At 36.3% G+C, this 26,041-nt stretch overlaps 1 protein-coding gene across 6 annotated transcripts in view; it reads left to right on the top strand.

Moving 5' to 3' along the window:
- The window catches only part of SLX4IP (SLX4 interacting protein), a 171,002-nt gene that overhangs the window by 105,643 nt on the left and 39,318 nt on the right, over nt 1-26,041 (top strand). For 2 of the 6 annotated variants that reach the window (XM_079126860.1, XM_079126859.1), the window contains exons 3-4: nt 172-288; nt 3,555-3,675. The exons of 3 other annotated variants lie outside the window; for them this stretch is intronic. In XM_079126860.1, the coding sequence (XP_078982986.1) occupies nt 271-288; nt 3,555-3,675 (139 nt within the window). In that variant the 5' untranslated portion in view covers nt 172-270. The remainder of the gene's footprint in view (nt 1-171; nt 289-3,554; nt 3,676-26,041) is intronic. One more of the 6 variants, XM_079126857.1, reaches the window with a different exon arrangement.

Genomic DNA, 26,041 nt, shown 5'->3' with positions numbered 1-26,041 from the left:
TGATAGTCATTTGTCTATTTTTAGAACTAGAAATAAAAGTAAATTTTATTAAAAGGTAATGTTATATGAAAAAACTGGTAATAGTGGCTTAAAGTTAAAAAGCGTTCCTGTGATAACTGTTTTAGTCAGCTTTTAGAAATCACTTAAGTTTTCCCTCTTCCAAAATTATAGGATAATATATTTTCATTCAAAAGATAATATCATCAGGACTTTGCTGTCATTTGCAAAGAATATCTGGCAATCCAAAGCTCAGAGAAGAAAGGCAGTAGGATGGAATTTATCAGTCAGGTAATTAACCATGAACTGTCCTCTTCAAAAGACTTAATATCGAGCTGGCCAACATTTACTGCCACCCACTTTTACATAATTGCAAGCTCTAGCTTACTAACAATCTGCATGATTCAAATCAGTTCATTCATTTCCCTAAGGTGACTAATATTTCACCCAAGGGGACCTTAACTGGAGAGCTTCTTACTTATTAACAGTGTTCTAGAATCCACTATTTCAGGCCCAGATTTTCCTCATTCTCTCTCAGCTTTACCCCTTTGGTCTTAGACCTTTCATGTTAATATCTAATCATTTTTTGCCCAAGAAGTAGTTGATATAGAATGTTTCAAAGCCGGGGATATGTAAATCACCTCCCAGGCCAAACACGAAGCTAGGTTTCTTCAGAGTACCACATGCAGATGCATTGCTCCAACTAGTACCTAGTTCAGAGCAGCCAGGCATGACTTTGCAAAGTTGTGCAGTGCACGATAGGACCTGCAGAGCGATGCTGCAGTGGCTGCTATGAGAAGGCGGGTCATGCCAGCAAGCTGAGCTTTCCTCTCAAATTAAGGTGCATGTCTGACTGCTGCTGCTCTTAAGTTGTTCCTTTATAACAAATGTTCACCAACATTAAAATTGCTCCAGGATAATTTCTGTGTTTAAGAAAGGTGAAAAGCTAGTTGAGGAACAGTCATGACTTTGCTCTATCAGTGCTTTCATCGTTTTTATCATTAGATCATCTCACAGTTGAGATTTCATGGGCAACCAGTTTGATTGCATTTAACAGCCAGTTTCTATAGTGAAAGTCTAAGTAAAAGAGCTTATTACAAGTATTAAACTTGTGTTTATTTTGAGTCCAGCACAAGTAGTCTTTGTATCCAAACAGTCAAACTGAAATGGTTCCATTTGTAAACTTGAGGAATTGAACATAAGCCCCCTGTTTGCCTAGAGATGCCATATGTTTCTCCTGGTTACTTATTGATTTTTAATTTGGTCTTTTCATCTGCCCCTCGAGTATCATATTATTGGCAGTTTTTCTTTTTGTGCATTCTTCTGATCCTGTAGAGAATGCTTCTTTAAGTGCAACATGGTCAGTTACTAGGTATCTTGGCCACATTGTACATGGTCTTCCTTCCATTCGTGAAACCTGACTCACCCAAAGGACAGCTTTGGAACTATAGGGAGAAACTTTATGTGTATAGGCCTGTGCTCTATTTTTGTCATACTATTTTAGTTTTAGCCTTATAGGGTATTTATGTTCAAATTTTAACAATCTTTGTTTCCATGTATGTCTTTCACATATTTTCTAGCTCAGTCATAGTTGAACCCTGCATGTGAAGTAAAATTCTTTAATTGCTAAAACAACAGTACAAGGCAAGGCTGCTTTTCTGTTGTATGAACAATGCCAAAACATTCAACTGTAAATGGATATCTCTATTCCACAAAGCACTGCATCTTTGGGCTTCAAAATGAAAAGCAGGAGAGAAGAGACCAGTGTTTGTGTTTTGTTCAGAAACTCCTATTTGTGAGTTAAATCAAGGGTTTTATATACTGTTTGAGGGATGGATGTAGGCACTTGTAATAAAGGAAAAATTTCGCTATGGTTGCTTTTCAGAGCAGCTTAAAAATTGGTTCATGTTTTAATTTATGAAGATTCTAAGAGATCAACCTGAGATGGCATTGTAAGAAACCAGTGAAACAGGTTTGAGGTAACCTCAGCAACTGTGAACCTGTTGTAGCGTCTGGGAATTTAACCAGGATTTATCAGTACCTAGGTATCAATTTTATATTTAGTTTTCTTCACTTTCCCTGTACTACATTTTCCTAATAGTGCAGGACTACCCAGAATATCTTCCAGTATACAAACCAATTGACACAGCCAGAAATTGGGTAGTCCTTATGGCATGCTGAAATTTAATTAAAACCTTCGTTATTGTTATGTCCTAAATATTAATCTACTTTATAGAAATAAGAGTAGTTAAATTCTTTTCATCATCAATAGATAAATATAATATGGTTTAACAAAAGTAAATGAGCATGTGCAATAGCAGCAGCATGAGTATGAAAGAAAATCACATTACCATTTCCAGTTCTGTTTGACTCCTGCTCAACTCTCTTCAGTAGTTTTAGACCTGAAGCTAGAACCTACTGAATGAGGGTGTTTACATTAAAAACAAATTTTTTTGGCCCTTCAATTGATGAATGGATAAAGAAACTGTGGTATATATATACAATGGAATATTACTCAGCTATAAAGAATAATAAAATTATGCCATTTGCAGGCAAATGGATGAAATTGGAGAATATCATGTTAAGTGAGATAAGCCAATCTCAAAAATCCAAAAGAGGAATGATCTCACTGATAAGTGGATGATGACACTTAATGGGGGGTGGGAGTGGGACAAGAATGGAGGAAGGAGGGACTGTATAGAGGGAAAAGAGAGGTGGGAGGGGTGGGGGGGAAGAAAAAAATAATGGAATGAATCAAACATCATTACTCTATGTAAATTTATGAATATGCAAATGGTATGCTGTTACTCCATGTACAAACAGAAACAACATGTATCCCATTTGTTTACAATAAAAATAAATTTAAAAAAATAAATTTAAAGAATGTTAAACTAAAAAACAAAAAAAAAAATTTTTTTTTTTTTGAACCAAGTTTGAAAATGGAAATTTCTGAGTAAAAGTCACTGTTTCTGCTTCCTCCTGAACCTGTTGGTAGGTCTGAGAATACTGTGCCTGTAGACCTAACAGCAGTGTGGTGGAACCATGGTGGCTGCCTCCTTTGCCTGGGCTGTGGTCTGGGTACCCCAGGATGTGTGCACCAACAATATGTGAACATGTTCTTACTCCTGACTCCTTCTGTGTCTACATCCCCTGGAGCCTGGCCACAGTGGGCATGTCCCTGAGGCCCTTATGCCAGCCAGCATTGGTTCATTGTTTCTTCTATTCATCTTAATAACTGACTGATATTTATTTGAAAGCATACTTCACCTAACCTATTTTATCACCACCCTGATTTTTACACTGAAGTATTTCCTTTTTGATTTGTGAAACTGAAACAGAGAGAAATAATTTTTGAGAACATAACACAGCATCATGGTTTTGAACAAACCTTGGTAGCATATTTGTCTGCAGTGTTATCCTATAACATTTCTTTCAATATTCATAGCTAAATTAGAAAGCAAAAGAAGGAAATGTTCTGCATTTTAATATATATGATGTTAGCTTTTTCACATTGCATTAAATAAAGAAAATTATATCCAATTTTTTATTTATCTTAGGAAGTCTGTTTGCTATTAAAAGAAACCATTTATTCAAGAGTTAAGGAGTACTTGGAAGTTCGTAAACAGCACAGGCCATCAAATGCAGAATTCACAAGATCCAGTCCCTTGTCCTTAAAAGGTAGGCACAGAGCACTTTGATTTTGGATAAAGAAAATAAAATTTTTGCTTTGTAGAGATGGCAATTATATTTGACTCTGACTGTCATGTTAGTGTAATGATACATTTGAAAAGTATGTTGTAATGAAGATACTTTTGTTTGGGTAAAGAAAATTAACTGAAAAGTTCTGAAGTATTTTTAATGGTAGGCAAAATATATAAAAATAGCAAATAAAACATTCCTAAGGAAACGACATTTTTAAAGTTTTCTTTTTGACAAGTAATCTTGCAAATGGATTTACATTAATACTGATTTAAATTGATTGAGGGCTTAATGCTTTTTTAAAACGCTTTTATATATGTCACCTATTTCAAAGGTTCTCAAATGGGGCAGTCCCCAGGGGATATTTGGTAATGTCTGCAGGTACAGTTATCATAACTGGAAGGTGTGGGATGCTACTGGCCTAAAGTGGGTAGAGGCCAGAAATGATACTACACATTCTACAATATACAGGTGGCCCTTAACTAAAGAAGGAATTATCAGCCTCAAAACATGAAAGGCACCAAAGTTGAGATCTCTGTCCTGTGTTGTAATAATACTGGCATGGTTGTATCTTTGAGTTATAGGTGAAGAAGCTCAGAGACTGTAAGACTAAAGCAACTTGCCCAAATAAAAGATCCTTTTCTTGAGGATAGAGACTGTCATTTACTTAGCATAATCACCTCCCATTCCCCTTCCTCCAGGGCTTGGCCCAGGGCCTGATATACATATGCTATGACATGTTGAATGAGTACTTGGGTGATCAGTGGTAGAATCTGAACCCAGATTCCATCTCAGTGTTCTTCCTACTCTGTCAATGTTGGGTTTCTATTTTTTTTTTTCTTTAGGTCAGCATTTCATAGCATTCTTTCTTATGCAGATATGGTCAGTCTATGTTAATTCTCAGAAGGTAGTGGCTGGACTGCTGTGAGCCCAACTATGCTAATGCAGTACCTCTTTAGGACAAAAATCAAGGCTTCCTTGATCCAAGGTGTTCACCCCAGTAAAGATGACAAGTAGGTGGGCAGATTAATGTTACCTAATCTGAAACCCTTGAACAAATGGAATTTTCATTCCATTGTTGTATTGAATGATGCTCTCTGGTTTGTCACTCAGTAGTAGTATAAGTCTTAAGAAAAGCCTAAGAGTTTGCTTGCTTTGTACTTCAGCAGACCCGGTTGGTCTCACTTTCTAAGTGGTCAAAAGGAAGAGGAATGGAACAAGATTCCGGACCTCCATCTCTGGTATTAGAAATACTGTATATATAGTTGGCTTAGTCAGTGCTGATTCTCAACCAGCCCTTCCCTTGTCTTCCTTGACTGCTGAGTCAAAGAAGTGAAATACTCAGTTTCCCAGCCTCTCTTACAGATAGGGATCTCAGTTCTTGCCCCCAAGAGAAAATGAGAGCCTTTCTTGAGCTCACGTGGGGAAGTTGTTTGTTTATTTTTAAACAAAATAGTGATCTTACCATATACACAATTTTGAAACCTATCTTTCCCATCTAATATAATATAAAAATCCTTTCATATACATCATTTTTAAACCTTTATTTTTTTGTGGTAAAAAATATATATATATAACATAAAATTTGCTATTTTAACCATTTTTAAGTGTACACTTTGGTAGCAGTAAATACTCTCAACATGGTTGTGCAATTATTAGTCATCACCATTACCCATCTCCAGAACTTTTTTATCATCCCACACTGAAATTTGGTACCCATTAAATGGTAATTTCCCATTTCCCCTCCCCGCTCCCCTAGTAACAACCATTCTGCTTTCTGACTCTATGAATTTGACTACTCTAGGTACCGCACATAGGTGGAATCACAATACTTGTCCTTTTTTTTTTTTTTTTTTAATCTAGCTCATTTCACTTAGCATGTTTTCAAAGCTCACACTTTAGCATTTATCAGAATTTCATCTTTTAAGGCTGAATAATATTTCATGTGTATATCACATTTTGTTCATTCATCCATCAATGAACATTTGGATTATTTATACTTTTTGGCTCTTGTGGATGCTGCTGCTACAAATATTGGTATACAGATGATTTTTTCAAGTCCCTGAATTCAGTTCTTTCAGATGTATACTTAGAAGTAGAGTTACTGGATCATATGCTAATCCTGTTTATCTTTTTTTTTTAAGTATTCCCGTATTGTTTTCCATAATGACCACATCATTTTACATTCCCACCAGCAATGCATGAGGCTTCCACTTTCTTCATATCCCTGTCTACACTTATTTTCTGTTGTTTTAATAATAGCCACTCTAATCTGTGTGAAACAATACCTTATTGTGGTTTTGATTGACATTTCCTTAACAATTAGTGATGTTGATCATCTTATCATGTACTTATTGGTCATTAGTATATCTTACTTGGAGAAATGTCTATATGTCCTTTGTTCATTGTCAGTCGGGTTGTTCATTTTGGGGTTATTGTTGTTGTTTAGTTATAGGAGTTCTTTATTTTGTGTATTACTTGGTTATTGGATATATGATTGGCACATATTTTTTCCATTCTCTGGTTTGCCTTCAGACTCTTGATGGTGTAGTTATACATACAAGTTTTTAATTTTGATACATCCAGTTCATTTATTTCTTTATTTGTTGATGTCACATCTAAGAAACCTTTGCTGATGCCAGTGTCACAAAGTTTTCATTTTATTTTTCAAAAATAGAAGAAATTCCATAGAATTTAATTTAGGTATTTGATCATTTTGAGTTAGTTTTTGTATATAGCTTAAGGTAAGAGCCCAACTTCATCCTTTTGTATGTGATATTCAGTCTTCCTAACACTTTGCTGAAAAGATTGTCCTTTCCCCATGAAATGATCTTGGTACTCTTGCTGAAAATCTTCTGAAACCATATATGTGATGTTTTATTCTTGGAATTTCTACTTTATTGCACTTGTCTCTATGTCTTTATTCCAGTTCTACACTATCCTGATACTGTAACATTGTAGTAAGTTTTGAAACCCCAAGTATGAGTATTTCAATTTTGTTATTCTTCTGAAGAGAGTATTCCAGGTCCACACAACTGTGTGTGTGTGTGTGTGTTTTCCTGGGGATTTAGCCTTCTGGCACTCTCACTGAACTGCATTCCCAGCTCCTTTTATTTTGAGACGGGGTCTTCCTAATTTGCCCAGGTATGCCATGGAACCCGGCCCACATAACCATTTTAAATGACTACATAGCATTCCATTAAATCCCTATACTATTAATTTACTGATAGAATTTATTTAGATTGTATCTAATAATTTCACTATTGTAAAGGATAGTTCAATAGGGCTGGGAATATAGCTCAGTTGGTAGAGTACTTGCCTCACACACAGAAGGCCCTGGGTTTAATGCCCAGCACCATTAAAAAAATAAATTAAATAATGCAATGAATATCCTAATAATATACATATTTGAACATTTCTAATTCTTTGTATTTCTAGTTTGTGAAAACTAAGGATATTAATGCTATATATAGTATATAAATTGCAAATGTTTTTTCTCTATCATTTTCCTTTGACTTGATTAATTTATTTATGCAACCACTAACAAGGGAAAAACTCTTTTTGCCTCATGAGGCCTCTAGTGACTGGTAGTGGGACTCATACTGGGTTTCCAGTATTAGTGGGAACCAACCTAGGTGACCTTCCAACAGAAGAATGAATGTGGGGAGAAAGGTACACTCATACATTGCTGGTGGGGCTGCAAATTAGTGCAGCCACTCTGGAAAGCAGTGTGGAGATTCCTTAGAAAACTTGGAATGGAACCACCATTTGACCCAGCTATCCCACTCCTTGGCCTATACCCAAAGGACTTAAAATCAGCATACTACAGAGATACAGCCACATCAATGTTCATAGCTGCTCAATTCACAATAGCCAGACTGTGGAACCAACCTAGATGTCCTTCAATTGATGAATGGATAAAGAAACTGTGGTATATATATACAATGGAATATTACTCAGCCATAAAGAATGATAAAATTATGGCATTTGCAGGCAAATGGATGAAATTGGAGACCATCATGCTAAGTAAGCCAATCTCAAAAAGCCAAAGGACGAATGATATCGCTAATAAGTGGATGATGACACATAATGGGGGGAGGGAAGGGTTAGTGTTAGGGTTAGAGTTAGGGTTAGGGAGGGGGGCAAGTATGGAGGAAGGAAGGACTGTATAGAGGGAAAAGAGGGGTGGGAGAGGTGGGGGGAAGGGAAAAAATAACAGAATGAATCAAACAACATTACTCTATGTAAATTTATGATTACACAAATGGTATGCCTTTACGCCATGTATAAACAGAGAAACAACATGTATCCCATTTGTTTACAATAAAAAAAATAAATAAACCAATTTAAAAAAAAAAAAGAAATTGTGGTATACATTCACAATGGAATATTACTTAGCCATAAAGAAGAATGAAATTATGGCATTTGCTGGTAAATGGATGAAACTGAAGACTGTCTTGCTAAGTGAAATCAACCAGTCCCAAGAAACCAAAGGTCAAATGTTCTCTCTGATATGTGACTGCTAACACAGAATAAATGGAGGGTTGGGGAAAGGATAGAAGTTTATTGGATTAATCAAAGGAAATCAAAAGGAAGGAGATGGAATGGGAATAGGAAAAACAGTAGAATGAATCGGACATAATTTTCCCATGGTTGTTTATGAATATACACCAGTGAAACTCCACATCATATACAACCACAAGAATGGGATCCTAATTTGAATAAATTATACTCCATGTATGTTTAATATGTCAAAATATACTCTACTATCATGTATATCTAAAATGAATAAAATTGTTTTGAAAGTATATCCTGTCCTATAGATCACCAGTACACTGGACTTCCCTTTATACCATTTGAGGAATGTCTACCTCTGCACAAATGTATGAGCCATTGAAATACATGTGCTTCCCCTTCAATTCTCTGTTGTCTCACCAGTTTGGAGTGCAGTTCCTGGCTTGCAGTAGGTAATATGTATTTATATAGGTGATAAGTCCTGTAAATGGTTATATCTTTCCCTTTTCTAACAAAGTTGAGAATTGCCATAACTTACCTGCTCTGTACCCATTTCTTGGAAACCTGTATTCAGTGTACCTTTGTACCTTTACTTTTTTAAGCTTCTTCTTTGTCTGACAAACTTCTATTTAACTCTTAAGACCCAACTCAAACACTGCTTCTCCAGTATTCTTCAGTTTTAATAGCTTTATCCTTTTTAAGAGTCAACTGAGCCAGGCACAGTGGTGAACCCCTATAATCCCAGCGGCTCGGGAGCCTAAGGCAGGAGGATTGCAAGTTCAAAGTCAGCCTCAGCAACTTATCAAGGCCCTAAGCAACTTACTGAGACCTTGTCTCAATATAATAAATAAAAAGGGCTGAGGATGTGACTCAGAGGTTAAGTACCCTTAGATTTAACTCCTGGTACCAAAAAAAAAGAAAAAAGAAAAACAAAGTCAACTGAAAAGTTATTTCCGTGGATTCAGTAAAAATTAGTGATACAAGGAAGTGTTTTAAAAGACTTAACTGATGTCAGTTTCCATCACTTCCATCTCATTAATATTTTCCCTGGTCTTGTCCAACATTGGGTGTTACCGGTGGTTTAATTTTTGCCAGCTAACAGTCCAGAAATCTAAAAGGAGATGTCATGCTCTTTGATCTTAATTTATCTTTATGTTTTTATGTGTTCATTGACTGGACTGTATATTTATAGTTTGGGTTTGTGTAGATTGTTTGCCCGTTTCTTCTTAGTTTTCTCTTTTTCCTACTGTCACTCCCACGATCAAGATCCTTCCTAATCAGCTCTTGCATTACTGCCACAGGCTCCTGATTTTCCTTTCAGTTTATTCACACCTCTCCTGCCAAAATGGCCTTTTGAAAACAAAAATGTGATAGTCCCCAGCTTAAAACCCTTTGTGGTCAGGAACCTTAGTTGCCTAATATCCTTTATCCAATTTCTTCTCTGCTTGAGACTAGCCAGAATGAATCTGGCTCTTTAGAAGACAAAAAGTTGATTAAAAATATTACGTAGCTTACAGGATCTCTGAGATGGCCAGCAAGTCCCATTCTGAAACTACACAAACAAGACAACCTCAGTCACAAGATGGGGACAGCTTTGGTTAGTGCACCATTGCACCTGCCATTTGTGAAGCTCAGGACTAGTATCAGAAATCTCTGTCCCAGCCTGCAGAGATTGACTGCCAGCATGTGACCCTGCCCTGTGCAAGCTGGCCTCTGCAAGCAAACCAGATCTCGTGACTTTACCTAGTTGCAAATGAGTTGGGAAGCAAAAGTTTAGCTTTTATCTTGGGAAGGTTAGACTTAAAAAATGCAAAGTTACCAAAACATTGGAGAATGGTCAGAATGTTTGGGTAGGTAGACAAGGTATAATTATTCGCTAAAATTTTTCTCTTGACTTCCTTTTTCCATGAACTTCCAAATAATAACAACAAACTATTTCATAACAACACAGCTTTCCCAGCTACCAAGGACATGTGCTCACTGTCTCCTCCAAAAGAAATGACCCAATTCTCCAGTTCCAGCTCCAGGTCCAGAATTTCCAAGTGATCTTTTACTTATAGTTCTTTCACAAACCATATTTGTTAACTTGCCAAATAAATTTGAAGTTTATTTACCAGCAGACCTAAAATAGAATAGGAAGAGAATTGAAAACCAAAACCATAATTAATATATGTAAATGTATCTACCTGTGGTAAGAGAGTTGGTATGGAGGCTCAGATTAATTGCTGCTGCTGAAAAATTGGCTACTTGACAGAGCTCAGTCTTGGTGTGATTAGGTCCATATTGTTAAGCCCTAGCAGAATGTTTCTCCTTGCCACCATGGTCACACTGCTCATGAGCCCTGTGAGCAGGTACTCAGGCAGCTAGGGAAAGAAACTGGTCAGCATCCATGGGCATAGTCCATCTTCATTACAAGAATTTATCACCTTTTGATAAATATTCACTTATGATACCTATATTCTTACACTCCATACCAAACTTTTCCCTAAATGTTCTTGTCTTTACTCCTTCTGAGTTTCTGGCCATTTTTCCAAACTATTAACCACTGCCAGTGAATATATATATATATATATATCAGTGAATATATATATATATATATCTCAGGCCATTTGTTTCTTATAGGCCAAATGATCTAAAATGTACTACTTAACATTCTGCTTACTGAAGTAATTTTCCTTTTCCATCCCAAGTGAGGTTTTATCATTGGTTTCTCTCACTGCAGACTGGTAGCACTCCATTGGGCAGAGCCATAAATCAGCCACATAAATCAAGCAAAATTTTTATCTACTGGTCACTCCAGCTTTCACCCTTTGAGGTTATTTTTGTAGGTCAGAAAAAAATATGCAGATATGCTACTGAAGCTTGTGCTTATTTCTTAGTAGTGAGGGTACAATGTATAAGAAAAACTTGGCTTTTCTTTTAGAGAGCTCTTTCACATGCTGCAGACCACTAGACATTCAGAAACTGTTTTCTGAAAGGTTGTCACCATCTGACATGCTGTGTCTTAGCCAGATATCTAGAATACATGCCACATCCTGCCATGTAAGTCCTATCATAAATGTCTTCAGTGTAGTAGACCAGAACAGTATCCTACAAAATATGGAGGCTGTGAGAGTCCCTGTGGACTGAATAGCATCACCAAAATATAATGTTAACAGAGCAGCAAGGCAAAACAGTGAAACTGCACCACTGTCTCTGCCAGTAGATAGAACTTGCTACAGTGTTTACTGCTCACCAGATAAAAAGAAAAATTTTTGCCAGTCCTATAGTACTTATGCTGGGTGCTCTAGTGTTCCAGTTGAGAATCTATTTCTAAAGCAGTCTGCCTAATTGAACTTAACATTAATCTTCCATCATTCTATAAGACCCATCTATCTTCTACCTAAACCAGAGAGGTAAATGAAAAAATACTTAAGGATATTTCAGATTTCTCATGGTGGGCTATATCTTTGATTTCCTAGGAATTAATATTACTTTTGGTTTACAGTTTTGATGGTAAGTGGGGACTCCAGAGACTTTCGTCTGGCCCTTTTTGCCATAATAACACTCAGTTCATGAGACATGGAGTCCTGTTGCAGAGTCTGCCAGTTATAGGGTTAATCCATCCCAATTATACCCTCAGCAACAGAGAGGACAACTCCAGGAGATTTTCACAGGCTTCATAAGCCCATCGTGAGATTAATTTAAGCCAAATTTCTATTTGTCACCTTCTGATGGATCACAGTAACAATCAACAATCCCAAAAAACAATATTACCTTGGAGTTAATGTCTAATCATCCTCAAAAGTTCTGAGTATTTCTTCTTTTTTCCTGTATAGGTACATAGAAAACAGCAACATATCCCAAATGGAAGATCTATAAGTTGTGATATTATTGGCTAGTACTTATTCCAGGAAGTGCTTGGCTTTCCATTTAAGGACATAATAGGTCTGTGAACTGAGTTGAATCTGGGGACTATCTCAGATACTGTGACTTTTCTCTGAGGTGGCATAATTCAGCCCTCTGTCCACGAAATCTAGATTCCTACCCCCTGATATTACAGTGTATTAGTTTGTTGGGACTGCTGTGGGCTGGGCATGTAGCTCAGTGATAAAGCACTTGCCTAACATACGTTAGGCCCTGGATTCCACCCCTGCACTAGAAAAGAAATTAAGGCTGCCATAACGAAAGACCACAAACTAGGTGTTTAATCAATGGAAATTAATTTTCTCCTAGCCTGGAGACTAGAAGTCTCAGATCGACGTGTCCGAAGTTAGGACTACAACATAGGAATTTTGTAGGGGACACAGTTCAGCCTACAGCATATAGTTTGAGCCTTGTATGTGTTCTTTGTCTTATTGAGTTACAGACATAATTAGCTAATAAGCCAGAGATGTCTGTGGGTCTAACAAGGTTCTTACCAAACTTACCAGTGGGTCATAGCTTACAACAGACCAAGTGACTTGTCCAGTCATGAATTTTAATCAACTGCAAATTATAAGATGACCTACGCACTTTTGGCTCTGGTGGTCTATAGATCTTGTCTGTGCTGGTCATCAGTCCTCCTAGCTGGCTATGTCTCTTTAGGGGTGTCCCTTTTCCTCTAGAGGCTGCTCACTCAGTTACAACTTTGGTAGCAGAGCTCTCCCCATGTTGGCCCCAAACCGTTTTGTTAAGTGTTCTGAGGAATCACTTGGTGGGGGATGACAATCTCAACACATATTGTCACGCACAGAGATTGTCTACTCCCTTGGCACTCTGTAGCAAGTCGTATTTGAGAATAGCTCACTGTACCTCATAGCTGCTGTCCAGAAGAGGAACGCCACTTCTCCCACTGATCATCCATTTTATTGTGCAAGCATGAAAGTGACCTGGGGATGGTGGTGCCAAACATTTTAGTCCCAGTTTCAGGCATTGAGCAGTCTGACAGTTGAGAAGACTGCTAGGCAAGGCTAAGAGTCTTTGCCAGTTCTCCAACTAGATATATGAGGCACTGAGTGCAGGTGCCCCTCTCCCTCAGGGAGAAGGGAGGCACATTACCCATGTGTGCCATCTTGACCAGCACCCTGAAAGAGCTCTTGTGGTCATTCATCAGTTTGTCCTTCTAACTATGCTGACAATCCCCAGAACACAATGTTCTCTTTTGCCTCTGACCTTTGTACTTGCTGCTACTGCTCCTCAAGATCCGTTAGGCCTGTGCTTAGGTGTCACTTTCTCTAAGAAGTCTTATCTGATTCTCTCTATCTACTTTTTGAAGGAGCTCCCCCTTCTCTCCATGTGTGCCAGTTAACCCTTTAGGGAAAGTAATGGCTCTCATCATTGATCACCTGCCTCCCAGATGGACTTTGGTCTCATTAAAGGCAGGGAGGAATCTTGTCCTGTTCAGCATCTACTGGGGAGTCAGATGTTCATCAGGACCACAAGTATTGGAAGAAATAAAAGAATTGTTGTTACTGCTCGCTGGTCACAGGTTTCTTGGCCCAGGCTTTACAGCCTGCTTCCTTTGCAGCATCTTTTGCCCCCTTGAACAAAAGACAAAAGTGAAAGTGGTCTCTGGGTAACAAATTAAGTAGCTTCTCGTTTGATTTTCAGAACATCAAAACTACATCCTACCCCAGTGTAAGATTAGCCTGCCACATCTTTAGACACCGCTAAGGACAGAGAAATACCTTTCCTCCAGTCCACAAGCTGTTCTTTAGAATTACTACCTCTGCCTGTTAATGAGTGTCAACTGCCAGCTGCCAGCATTAAGTTGGATCTTTCACATACCCATGCCAGGTCCTCATGACAGCCCTTTTTAACTTCTTACCCCACCTTACCTCCTGTGCTGGATATCAAACCCAGGTCCTTGTGCATGCTAGGCAAGTGCTGTTCCACTGAGCCATACCCCCATCCCCATAGCCACCATTCTTAACCCTTGTCCAAAAGATGAGAACCAGACTTGAAGTAAGTTGCCCAGAGGTCACATAGCTAATAAGTAAGTGTCAAAGGCAGAATGAAAACACAGCTGTCTCGCGTCTAACTTGTTCTCACTGCTTCGTGTCCCTGTTAAGAAGAATGTCATGTGTATTTTCTTTGGTTTTTTTTTTATTTATTTATTTTGTATTTGTTGATGGACAGTCTGCCTTTATTTTATTTGTTTGCTTTTATGTGGTGCTAAGAATGGAACTCAGTGCCTAACATGTGCTAGGCAAGTGCTCTACCACTGAGCTACAGCCCCAGCCCCTGTATTTTCTTTTAATAATTTTTTCCTCTAGACAGGAGAACAGATTTCTTTAACTTAACCACAGTGTTTTGCTAAACTACCATGAGTATCTTTGTTTTAGATTTTATATCCCTTAATCTGATCATGAGATGAAAAGGAAATATTTAAGCTCCCAAACAGAGCTCATCTTCTTGCTCCAAGCACTTGCCTCCATGCATTGTCTAAAATAGGGATTACTGAAGTTCTGTATTTGTGGAGCACTAAGAGTGAAATCTTTTTTACTGCCTATTATTCTGTTCTGAGTAACCTTTTCTTATAGTTAACATCTAAGAAAACCAGTCTTTTGGAAAATGTCATAAAATGAATTGAATTTTCCTGGGTACTGTGGTTTCAGTCTACAGAGGCTTTCATTTTGGCTTTTCTACTAAGCTGAATGTTCCTCTAAAATCTTGACTTAAATCTTTAGCCAAAGCCTATGGCTGTCTGCTCATCCTTCTCTGGCATCCCAGGTATCTTATGCAAATATTCAAGGCCGAAGTACCAGGTCTTCCTTTCCGTCCATCCACCCACTCCCCACCCTGGCACATACACACACCCCACTTGCAGCATTCTGTGGTGGGGTGCATCAGCACTATGTTAGGGAACCTGTGGGTGTTCACACAAGAGGAGAAAGAAAAGACAGAATGCCAAAACAAGCAAGTTCTTCCTACTCTTCCCTCTGTCTGAGCAATGTTCTTCTCCTTCCCCCTGTACCCTATGTAATGCTCTATACCTGCCAAGGAAAGCTTTCTCTTTGCTGTTCAGACACTGGCTTGGTTGTGAGCCCTTCTCCCCATTGTCCCCATGAGTGCAAATTTGTATATGTGGTGTTTTGTATTTATTTTCCCAGCCCATTGAAAATAAGGCCTTTTCCTATTTAAAATAAATTTTGGAAGTGAAACATGTTTTTGCCTTTGAGCCCAACCCTTCCTCCATGTAAGCCTTTAGGCATTTTCAGAAAGATTTTGCAAACTTCCCCTAGAATACCACCCATATACTCCCTTTCATTTGGTATTTCTTTTACACATTAGCAATAAAATGTTACTGTACATCCAGCAGCTGTGAAACCTGAATAAGCAGAGGTCCTTCACAGATAATAGTATTTTTGTCATTGCTTTCTATGTAAGTTCACGATAGTGTACAGTTGGTGGTTGCTCCCATTGTGCACACCCATAGCAAGAGTGCAACTCTACTGTAGTCACAGGTAGAATGAGAGGCTAGTTGTTTTCTGACTTTAACAGGCAGATACAGAAGACTGAAAAATGAAGGATTAGTCATTTGTGTGGTTTTATAAACAGCAAAACAGCACAGCACACTTTTAGTTATCTGCTATTCTGTTCAGTGTTCTTAATATTTAAAAATTTTGTGTTTTTTTTGCATTCACAGTCCTTTACAAATAGAAATGGGTTTCCCTAAGTTGGTCATAGAGCAGAGTGGAAACATGTGTTTTCTTTTTACACATGTGTTTAAATAACTTTGGTTATTATTTACATTTCTCCCCATAATGTACTCAGTCAAAACATTTTATAGCTTTCATCCACACATGAAAAGCATAAAAGGGAAATAATGAAAGCAAGTGCCTATAAGCTCTTTGGTGAATGTACCACATTTCAGCAAAGATTATTTTTCCAGAATGGGCAATTTGTAAAACTTAAAGTTTTATACTTTTTACCAGAAGTGTGCTAAAGCAGCAATGGCAACACAGTATACTGTGCTTTCTCAAAAATGGAAAGATTGCTCTAACCATTTCTTACAATATAGGAAAAGAAACCAAAATCTACACTTTAAGGGTAATTTTCCACTTGTCATAGTTACCTGTTACGGAACTGGCCAGTCACAGTGCCTCATCCTTTGTCTGTTTACTTTTATAAGACATTAAAACACAAAAGAGCCACATGGACAAGACCTCAAAAAAGGTTAGGATTCTTTTTGTCACATGAAGTGGTTGTTGAACCTCAACCTATTATAATCCCTGTGAAGATGTTTTCGATGTTAGTGTAGGCCTTAATTATTAGAGTGATCCTGTTGGCCTAAATGTACTGCTGCTTCTTTCTCTTCCATCAGCCCCTTCTCCCTAAATCTACTACCCCAAGTATCAGAAAGATGACAATCTTTCCCTCATAGAACAGTCTGTGTTGTCTTTGCTTAGTTTCAAATAACAAAGCCAATTCTGTTGGAGCTTTTATATGATGTAAGTTCAGTATTGCTTTTTGTATCTTAGGTTTGTTCATGTTTACAGCTGGAATTCTTGTTCCCCAAAATCTGTATTGCATCTTCTTTTGCAGTACTAGGGACCGAATCCAGGGACTCAGGCATGCTTAGGCAAGCATCCTACCACCAGACTGTACCCTGAGCTCCTTCTGCACATTTCGAAATTAGAAGGTTGATAACAACTCTACCAAATACCCTAGGACTCTTTGATTTTAGAAGGATTTTTGCCATCAAATACTGATTTGTAAGACTTTTTTTTTTTTTTTTTCCAGTTCCATGAAAACTGATGATTTATTACTAGATTTTCCAAAGACACATCCTTTTTGGGAGGAGAAGTAATAGAAGAGAAAGCCACCTATCCTTAAATTGACATAGAGATGAAATGAGTTTAAAAATCTTCCTTTTGGTAATCTGGTTTTTTCACAGTATTTCTGATGTTGACAATCAGATGGAAGACCTATAGTTCTCTAATTTTACCTAGCAGAGAAGAATAGTCCTCATTTAGTATAATATTATAGTTTAACCCAGCAGTTTGCAAACTTAATGTCCTGAGGCACTGGTTTTATATTGTCCAAATAGGTTAACTGCCACCTAGCTATTTGTGTGTATACATGTGTTTGGGGAGAGGGGCGCAGGCACAAGGTTATAGTGAGCCCATTTCTAGGCATTGCTTTCCTAGGGCACATCCTGGTTGACATCTTAGAAGGCACCAACCTCTTCTGTGTTTGACACGTACTAGTAGTACTAATAAAAAGAGCTCTCTCTGTAGCCTGCCATAAAGCAGTGAACTTTTCTTGCAGGAATAGCATGCAATTTCTATTATGTGTGGGGTGGCAAGGTATAGTGAAAACTTGCTGTTTCCCAGGAGTTTATGGCCGCTACATTATAGCAATAGCCTTCCCATACCTAAGTAGCACCTAAGTAGTAACATTTGTAAATGCTTTACCCTTTAATCCCACCACCATCCTTGGTCAGGACTTCCATCATAATTTCAAGATTTTTAGATTCCTAGTAATGGAGTTTTATATCACTAATATTAATATGCATAAGGAAGTTTTAAAAAGAGGTAGATTGTAATCTAACACATTAAATGTTAGTAAGAACCCTCTGATTTTTTTAATGCCCACTTTTTAAAAAGATGTTGTTAGACCTTTATTTTATTCATTTATTTTTATGTGGTGCTGAGAATCAAACTCAGTGCCTCACACATGCTAGACAAGCACTCTACCACTGAGCCACAACCCTAGCTTGAACCCTCTGATTTTTGAAGGGCATGACAAAATGAGTGAAAAGACTCTGATGTAAAATACTGTATTGTGACTTAAAACTTTGAAATTGAGATTTGCTAGCTAAATATCATGAGAATTTTGGAGACCACAGCCCAAATGATTAAAAATCCCAGAACTGTCATTTTCAGATTTCCTAATATGACACCCTAATATTCTAATCATTTAGAATAAATGTCATAGAGAATCTAGAAATAGTGTCTTTCTCTAGTTACTAAATATTTTCAGTTAACTTCTTCAGTTGTCTACAATTCAGCAAGTTTATATTCACTATAATAACTCCTATACATTGGGCAAGGTTATCTGTTCCCTCTTCTATTATTGAGATTTATCCTGTCTCTAAATGAATTTGCCAAAAATTTCTGGGCGAGATGGGTATTCATGAAGCATTAAGTACCAATGGGCTGTTCGTAGGGTGTTGAGTGGAGACATTTTATAATTGCTTTACTACAATGCTGTCATTATTTAGAGGTTAAACTCCAACTAGATTCAAGTTTATTTTAACTGTTTGATTATAAATCATGTAACCTAATGAGAAATTTGGCCTAATCTGTTTTGAGAAATATCTTGAGAAATCTCTATAAATAAAAACAAAACTAACTACATGTAATCTCAAGCACTAATAAATAAATAAATAAATAAGCCTGGAAATATTCTGGTTTTAAGATTTAGGCTAAGATCAAATGGCAGTTCTACAGTTAGATGTGTATGTCTAAGTAAACATATGTTTGTTTCTGTGTGTGTTAATGAATATATAGATTTATATGTACCCTCAAGTATAAATTGCTGCTAAAGAAAACTAAAGTTACAAGGACTAAAAGGAGGCACCAAAAAATATGATTTCCTTACAAATATTTGCAGGAATTTTACTTAATTGCAACCAGAAGTCTGACCTGGAAGTGTAGTGTTTTGACCCCCTAGCTGTCTGGTTTCCTATTTGTGGTGTTTTGCTCTCCCCCAACTGTGAGAAAATCTATTTTACATGGTTTTAACCCTGAATATTCTTAGAAACACTGAAGTAGAAAGTATTCCCTCGAGGGGAAAGAAATTTTCATTATTTACAAGAATGACTTGTAAAAGCTTCTCTTAAAGTAGAAAACATTTTTGAAATATTTGACAAGTCTTTCTTTATAAGGTGCATTTGAAAATAAAATAGCCTCTGGGTTTCCCTTCAAGGTAATGTGAACTTTTGGAAGACTGTAAGATTTTTGCATAGTACAAGTTTACCCTTACTTCAAATAATTATCAAAATAATTTTTGATAACAAAGTAGGGTTTATATGTAGTCAACTTTATGAGGAGGTTTTTAATTATAACCCCCCATTTTTAGCTTTTAAATTATTTTTCCTATAACTTTTTAGAAAAGTCAGAATAAGACTAAACCTTAGGTGCCTGTAGTAGTACCACTACATAGCATTCTGTTGAATGTAAGACATTGGTGAAATTCAGTTGGTTAATGGTTGGCCTTACTGTATTAGAAAATTATAGCATCTGTGCCTCAAATGCTCATGGATACATTTGCCATGTCTAGTTAGATGATAGGGAACATTGTTTCCACAGGTAAATTTTAGTGAGATCTAATTTGTGTATATACAATTCGCCCATTAAAAGAATACCGTTCGTTAGTTTTTATAGATTCAGAGTTGTGCAACAACCATCACCAGAATCAATTTTAGTACGTTTTCATCACTCTGAAAAGAAACCTTGTCCCATAGTAGTTACTTCCCATTTTCTGCAGATACTCTCTCACCTCTAGCCATAGGTCACTATTAGCTTACTCTCTGCCTCTATAGATTTATCTATTCTGGTTCTTCATAGCTTCTTTTATTAAGCATGATGTTTTCAAGGTCCATTCATATTGTAGTTTGTAGCAGTAGTTCTTCCTTCTTTATTGACAAATAATATTCTATTATATGAGGATATCACATTTTGTTTATCCATTCGAGTTACCACTTGGGGCTAGTATAGTTTCTTGTTTGTTTGTTTTATGCTTGGGATTGAGCCCAGGGCTTCATGCATGCTAAATAAGTACTTTACCACTTAGCTGTACCCCCAGCCCTGGACTTTTAGGAACTATGCTACTATGGACATTCGTGTGGAGGTTTTGAGATGAATATGTTTTCATTTCCTGTGGGTCTATACATAGGAATGGAATTTCTGGATTGTTTTGTACCTTCATGTTTAACATATTGAGGAATTTCCAGACTATTTGCAAAGAGGCTACACCATCTCATATTCACACTAGCAGTGTGCAAGTGTTCCAGTTTTCCTCCATGTCCTAACCAGTTCTTGTTATTTTTGTCATTTTGCTTGTAGTCATCCTAGTGGGTGATAAGTGGTATCTTATTTTGGTTTTAGTTTCTATTTTCCTGATATCTAATAATGTTTACCATCTAATCAAGTATTTATTGGTCACATTGTATCTTCTTTAGAGAAATGACTGTTCAGATCCTTTACTATAGTTTCATTAGATTATTTGTCTTTTTACTTTTGAGTTGTAGGAGTTCTTTACATATCCTAGATGAAGTTCTTTATTAAGTACATGATTTGCACAATTTTTCTCCTTTTCTCTGTGTTGTCTTCTCTGTCTCTCCATAGTGTATTTTCAAACACAAAAGTTTTATTTTGATCATGTCCATTGTGTCCAGTTTTTTCTTTTGTTGTGCTAAAAATATTGTCTAATCCAAGATCATAAAGACTTATACCTGTTCCCCCCCACCACGAAAGAGTTTTATAGGATTAACTCTTACATCCAGGTCTCTGATTTATTTTGAGTTAATTTTGTATATGGTGTGAGATCATTCTTTTGTGTGTGGATGTGTAGTTGTCCAAGTGCTGTTTGTTGAGAGGACTGTTCTATCCACATTTAATTTTCTTGGCCCCTTGGTTGAAAAACGATTAACATATGAGTATTTATTTCTGAACTCTCAATTCTCTTTCAACATGTCTGTCCTTATGTCAGTACTACATTGTCTTGATATAGCTTCATAAAATAAATTTGAGATTGTCTTCTCATTTTTGTAATAAACACATTTTTCCTCCTAGTAGAGTCAAAGGTGGCATTTACTGCTTAGGAATAAAGTTTAGTTAAGAGTCTGTTTTAACCTAGTCATTGCAAACATAATTTTAGATTATTGTAAACCCCTGAATTTTAATCAATTAACAAAATACTATTAGTTTTACCATAAGTTTTTTTCCCTAGAGTTTTATATTAAGTTGTTTCACAAATTTACTAACTCTATTCCATTTTAATCAAATCAATGAATAGAAGAGCAGTCCTCATTGTAGTCAAGGTCTTCCTATGCAGAAATAACACAGTGAATTATTCAGACTTGTAAGATGTGACTGGAAATGCTCAGGAGTCTCAGTAATGCTCATTTAAAATTAAATGACTTAAAAGAATCTTCAGATTAAGTTACTGTCCTTATTCTGTAATAACGAGTGTGCTTCAAAGAGGCTTACGGAAGATGAGAGCTTTATAATCACCTATTATATCATTTTTGTTTGGTGTTCCTTAGAATTGTTGTTATCTACTTAGGAAAACTCTTCTAAAGATTATAATTAAAATTCACAATATAATAAAGGATGTTTTTGCATTCCTTATAAAATGTTATTTTCAGAGTTTGTAAATTACCTATAAAAGCTAGCTTTGATCATGATTTATATTCTGAGACCTTGGAAGAGAGACTGTATTTAACACAAATATTTACAAAAAAATGTATTATCTTTAAGGTTCTTGAATATTTTCATCAAATGAGAGTGTTTACTTTTAAAAAATAAATCTTCAAAAGAATCTTCACTAATTTTTTTAAACTTATCAGAAATTTCAAATGCATACAAAAATAATATAATGAGCTCCCACTTATCTACCACTCACATTGCATTTTTAACATATGGCCATATGGCAAGTGTTATTTTATTTATAAGCCTCACCTACTTTTCCTCCCTGCCCCCTTCAGACTGCTTTAAAATAAAACTTGTAATCTATTTATATATAAATGATTCAGAATAAATAGCTATAAAAGATAAGAATTTTTTAAATGATCAAAGTGCCATTAAAGACCAAAAAATTCCTAATTTCACCACATACCTAGTCCCTCTTCAGATTTTCTTGAATGATTCAACTCTTCTGTGGTTGTAAAAATCAAGGTCCAAACAAACAGGGTTGATCTAGACACCAGTGCATTTGGTCAGTTCTCTTTACCATAAAAGAACGTCTCTTTTAATATACTATTTCCCCTCCCAATATTTTTTTCCTATTTAATTATTAAAGAAACCAGGTCAGATGTCCTCTGAAATCTCCCACATTTAAATTTGGCTGGGTTTGTCTGCATGTGATGTTAATTATGTGTTCTTGCAGCCCCTGTGTTTTCTGTAAATTTGTAGATCCACAGACTCATGAGGTCTACATCCAACATTGGTAGGATTTATTTCCTTCTATAAGAATGCAGGGTGACAGGTGGAATGTATTTCCTGTTGTAGCTCATCTGGCAACATGTGATTTCTGCTTGTATCTCCTAATTCCATGCTAACTGTGTACACAATAAAAAGGGAGTTTCTGTTTTATGATTTTTTATTAGTGTTTTAGATTTGTTCATTTGAATTTTTATTGCTAGTAAATACTGTTAAAGCAAAACAAAATTATAAAGAACCCTTTATGTATTCTTCTGAAACTTTGCCTAATTCAGGCAATTAAGATAAGAATATCAAGGTAGTGTTTTGGAATAAAACCTGAGTGTTAGCATGTATACTTAGTTCCTTTTTAACCTGAGTCTATCTTAATTACAATCATAAGTTGTATACCTATAATTTAAGTTTTACATATGAACATGACATTTCATGTGAACTCTTAAGGACATATAGAAGACAAAAATAACAATATTGTGGTGATTTTTTAATTTGTGTGAAAAGGTAGATCATCAGTCATGTAAAAAGGAAAGAAAACAAAGGCAGTAGGTATGTTCTTTGAAATCCTCCAGAGGTGTGATAATAATTGAGCTAATATATATTGGCTTCTCATAAATTGCCTTGGTTGTTTGAGCCTTGAGGGCCTTAGAAATTACCTTTGTCCCTGTGCCTCTTCACTGTTGCTATAGTACTCTTGCTAAAGGCCTATTTGTTTGTGTTTAAGGAACTAGGGTAGTTTATCATTTGTGTTCACTGACAGGAGTTACTTTTTGTTATTGTCTTTCAAGAACTCTATAAAGCACCACCATTATTCTAAGAAAACTCTTACTAATAATTTCTTTATGACATCCTAGTAAATCAACAAAATAACATTTAAAAACTAAGTGATTTCCAAACCTGACTGTGCATCAGAATTCCCTGGAGCTTTTTGAAAAGAATATAGTTCTCTGGCACCCACCCCAGATCTACATCAAATTCTTAGGGCCTGGGGATACAAGCATCTGCTATGGAAATTCAAATTCCCCAAATGATTTAGATATGGGCTGTGGACCCATTATTGGGAATTCAGAAGAGTAGATTATTGGGGTTTTTTTGTTTGTTTGTTTGTTTGTTTTTGTTTTGCTGTGCCAGAGATTAAACCTGGGACTTTGTTTCTGCTAGGCAAGTGCTCTGCCACTGAGCCTCATCCCCAGTAAATACTTTTTTGAACTTCATAGTGGCTTATTTAATAACTGGAAAAAGTACAAAAGATTATCAACTTTGGGAATATTTAATGTTATCATCCATAACTCGAGTGAATGCATCAAAACTGGGAAAAAGACCCAGCACCTTATATGGGATGGGAATTCCAAATGACTGTGACAAAACTAAGAGGCATGTTTCTCACAGGCATATGTTGAATAGTAAGTTAAGTGTAGAACAGAAAAATGACTAGCATCTAAACATCAGAGGGAAAAGCAGGGAGTGAACTAGCCTGGTACTAAGAAATAAAAACAGAAGAGTGACATGGAAGAAACACATCATTATCCTCCTTTAATTTAATGGTTTCCCATGAAGCTCCTATGTTGTTTTCTGCTTCATATCTTTGCAATGGTCCTGGAGCAGAAGTTTACCTTTTTGTATCTTCTTTCTTACTCATTCTGATGCTACCTCAGAAATACTGCCAACCTCTTGATTGCCAACTTAGTAATTCTCTTTCTGCTATTATTAATGCTCTCTTGGTATTTGATCTTTTAAAATCTTTGTTCTAAGACTACTCTCTTCATTGTTCCTCTAGTTTATTCCTTATAGGCTTCTTTATCTGCTGACCCTTGAACATTGGTTCTGCTCTGTTCCTCTTAATTTCTCACTTGATGTGCCCTGTTGTAGACCTTTCTGCCTTTCGGGCAGAGTTGCCTCAGCCTATCTTTTCCCCTGAACTTGGAGTCTTATTTCTACTTCCTTTCTGCATAGCTTCGCTCAGAGATCTCATTGGTCTTTCTCTATAAAGCTTATTTCGTTATCTTATCACCTCTCTAAGCTCTCTGTTCCCTAGCAAACTACCATTTACCTAAAATGTGTTCACAAAACCAGATAAATCTTCATCATGAATCATCCTTCTCTGCATGTGTATATTGACAACCAAGCCTATCTTATTCTCTCTGAATTGTCCCCTGTGTATATCTTTTTCTCATTAGTTCTGCTACTGATGAACCGCGCTTTCTACCACTTAGGTTTATTAAAAGAAAAACTTAAGATGAAATAAATCTAATAGAGTTTATTTGAACAAAGAATAATTCATAAATTGGATAGCACTATAAACTAGAAGAAGTTCAGAGAGTTCTGCTTCAGCATCATGAGCAGCAAGCTGTAAGCTAATCTTGGAAGCAAAATTTTAAAATTTCTGAATTTGCTGTAGGTAGGCATTATCCTTACTCGGATATGACTTGATGGGAAATCCCTAGTTATATAACAGATTGGCTAGTTGACTGACTATAATTGGATAGAACTCAATTCAAAATTAACCAGTTATAAGGAATGCCTCTAAGTATCAGCTTGTTTGTAGACACACACCTGGTCTAATGGTTTCCTGCTTAATTTGCTTTATTAACTTGTATAGTAGCTTCTGCCAGTTTCAGTCATTTAGTGCCATGTGAGAATATAGGCCAGGTGATACAGAATGTATTTTTTTTCCCAAGAGAAACAAAATTTCTATTGATGTAGATTTGAGATTTTTTTTGGAAAATAGAAAATAAAATAATACAAAAGAAATGCTGGGAATTAATGCAAATTTATTGATAATCACAATGGAATTTTGTTAAGTCTAGATTTTTAAAAATATTTATTCATATGTTATTTATAAGACATATTCCTAAAACATAAGACCTCAGAAAAAGTCAAGAGAAAAAGGAAGGAAAAGAGTATACCTGATAAATTCTACTGAAAAGCAAGCTGGAGCAAGTCTATTAGTATCAAATGAAATAATAAAGCAAAGAGCATTACTAAAGAGTAAGGGTACCACTGAATATTGATTAAGTGTTTAATTCATTGAACATATAACAATTCTCAGCCTACATGCACATAATGCAGCTTCTCAAAAAATAAAATATTCTCTAAAGAGAAAAGGGTCAATTGAATATGAAAGAGGGAGAGTTTGACCCATTATTCTCATTAATTAATTGATCAAGCAAATAAAGTGCATATAGCTTTAGGGCTGGGGATGTAGCTCAGTGGCAGAGCATTTGCCTAGTATGTGCAAAGCCCTGGGTTCAATCCTTACTGCCTCAAACAAATGAAACATAAAAATATTGTATGGCTGTGAATGAAACAATTTTAAAAACTTGACTCAGTGGACATATTTTGAACTGTATTCAGAGAGGAGTAGAGGGAAGAGGTGAAAATATAACATGGATTATTCTGGAGGGCATTATATCAAGTGAAATAAATCAGACCCCCCGGTATTGTATGAACTCATTTATTTTATAGAAACAGAGTATGATGATGCTTGCTAGGGGCAAGGATAGGGGTGGAGGCCAGTTGCAGGGTAAGTGAAGGCAGAAGGTGGAAAGAGAGAGGATGATCAAAGGGTGCAAACTTGCAGCTGAATAAGTTCTGGAAATCACAGGTACAGCATGGTGATTGTAAAGATGCTCCTCAATTTACAGTGGGTATCCTGATAAAACCTATCATAAGTTGAAAATAGTGTTAAAATGCATTTCATACAT

The sequence above is a fragment of the Sciurus vulgaris genome (genome assembly GCF_902686455.1).
Source record: "Sciurus vulgaris genome assembly, chromosome: 2".
NCBI classification, from domain to species: Eukaryota; Metazoa; Chordata; class Mammalia; order Rodentia; family Sciuridae; genus Sciurus; species Sciurus vulgaris.
The sequence above is the reverse complement of the archived record's forward strand: the minus strand, read 5'-3'. Positions and strand labels throughout refer to the sequence as shown.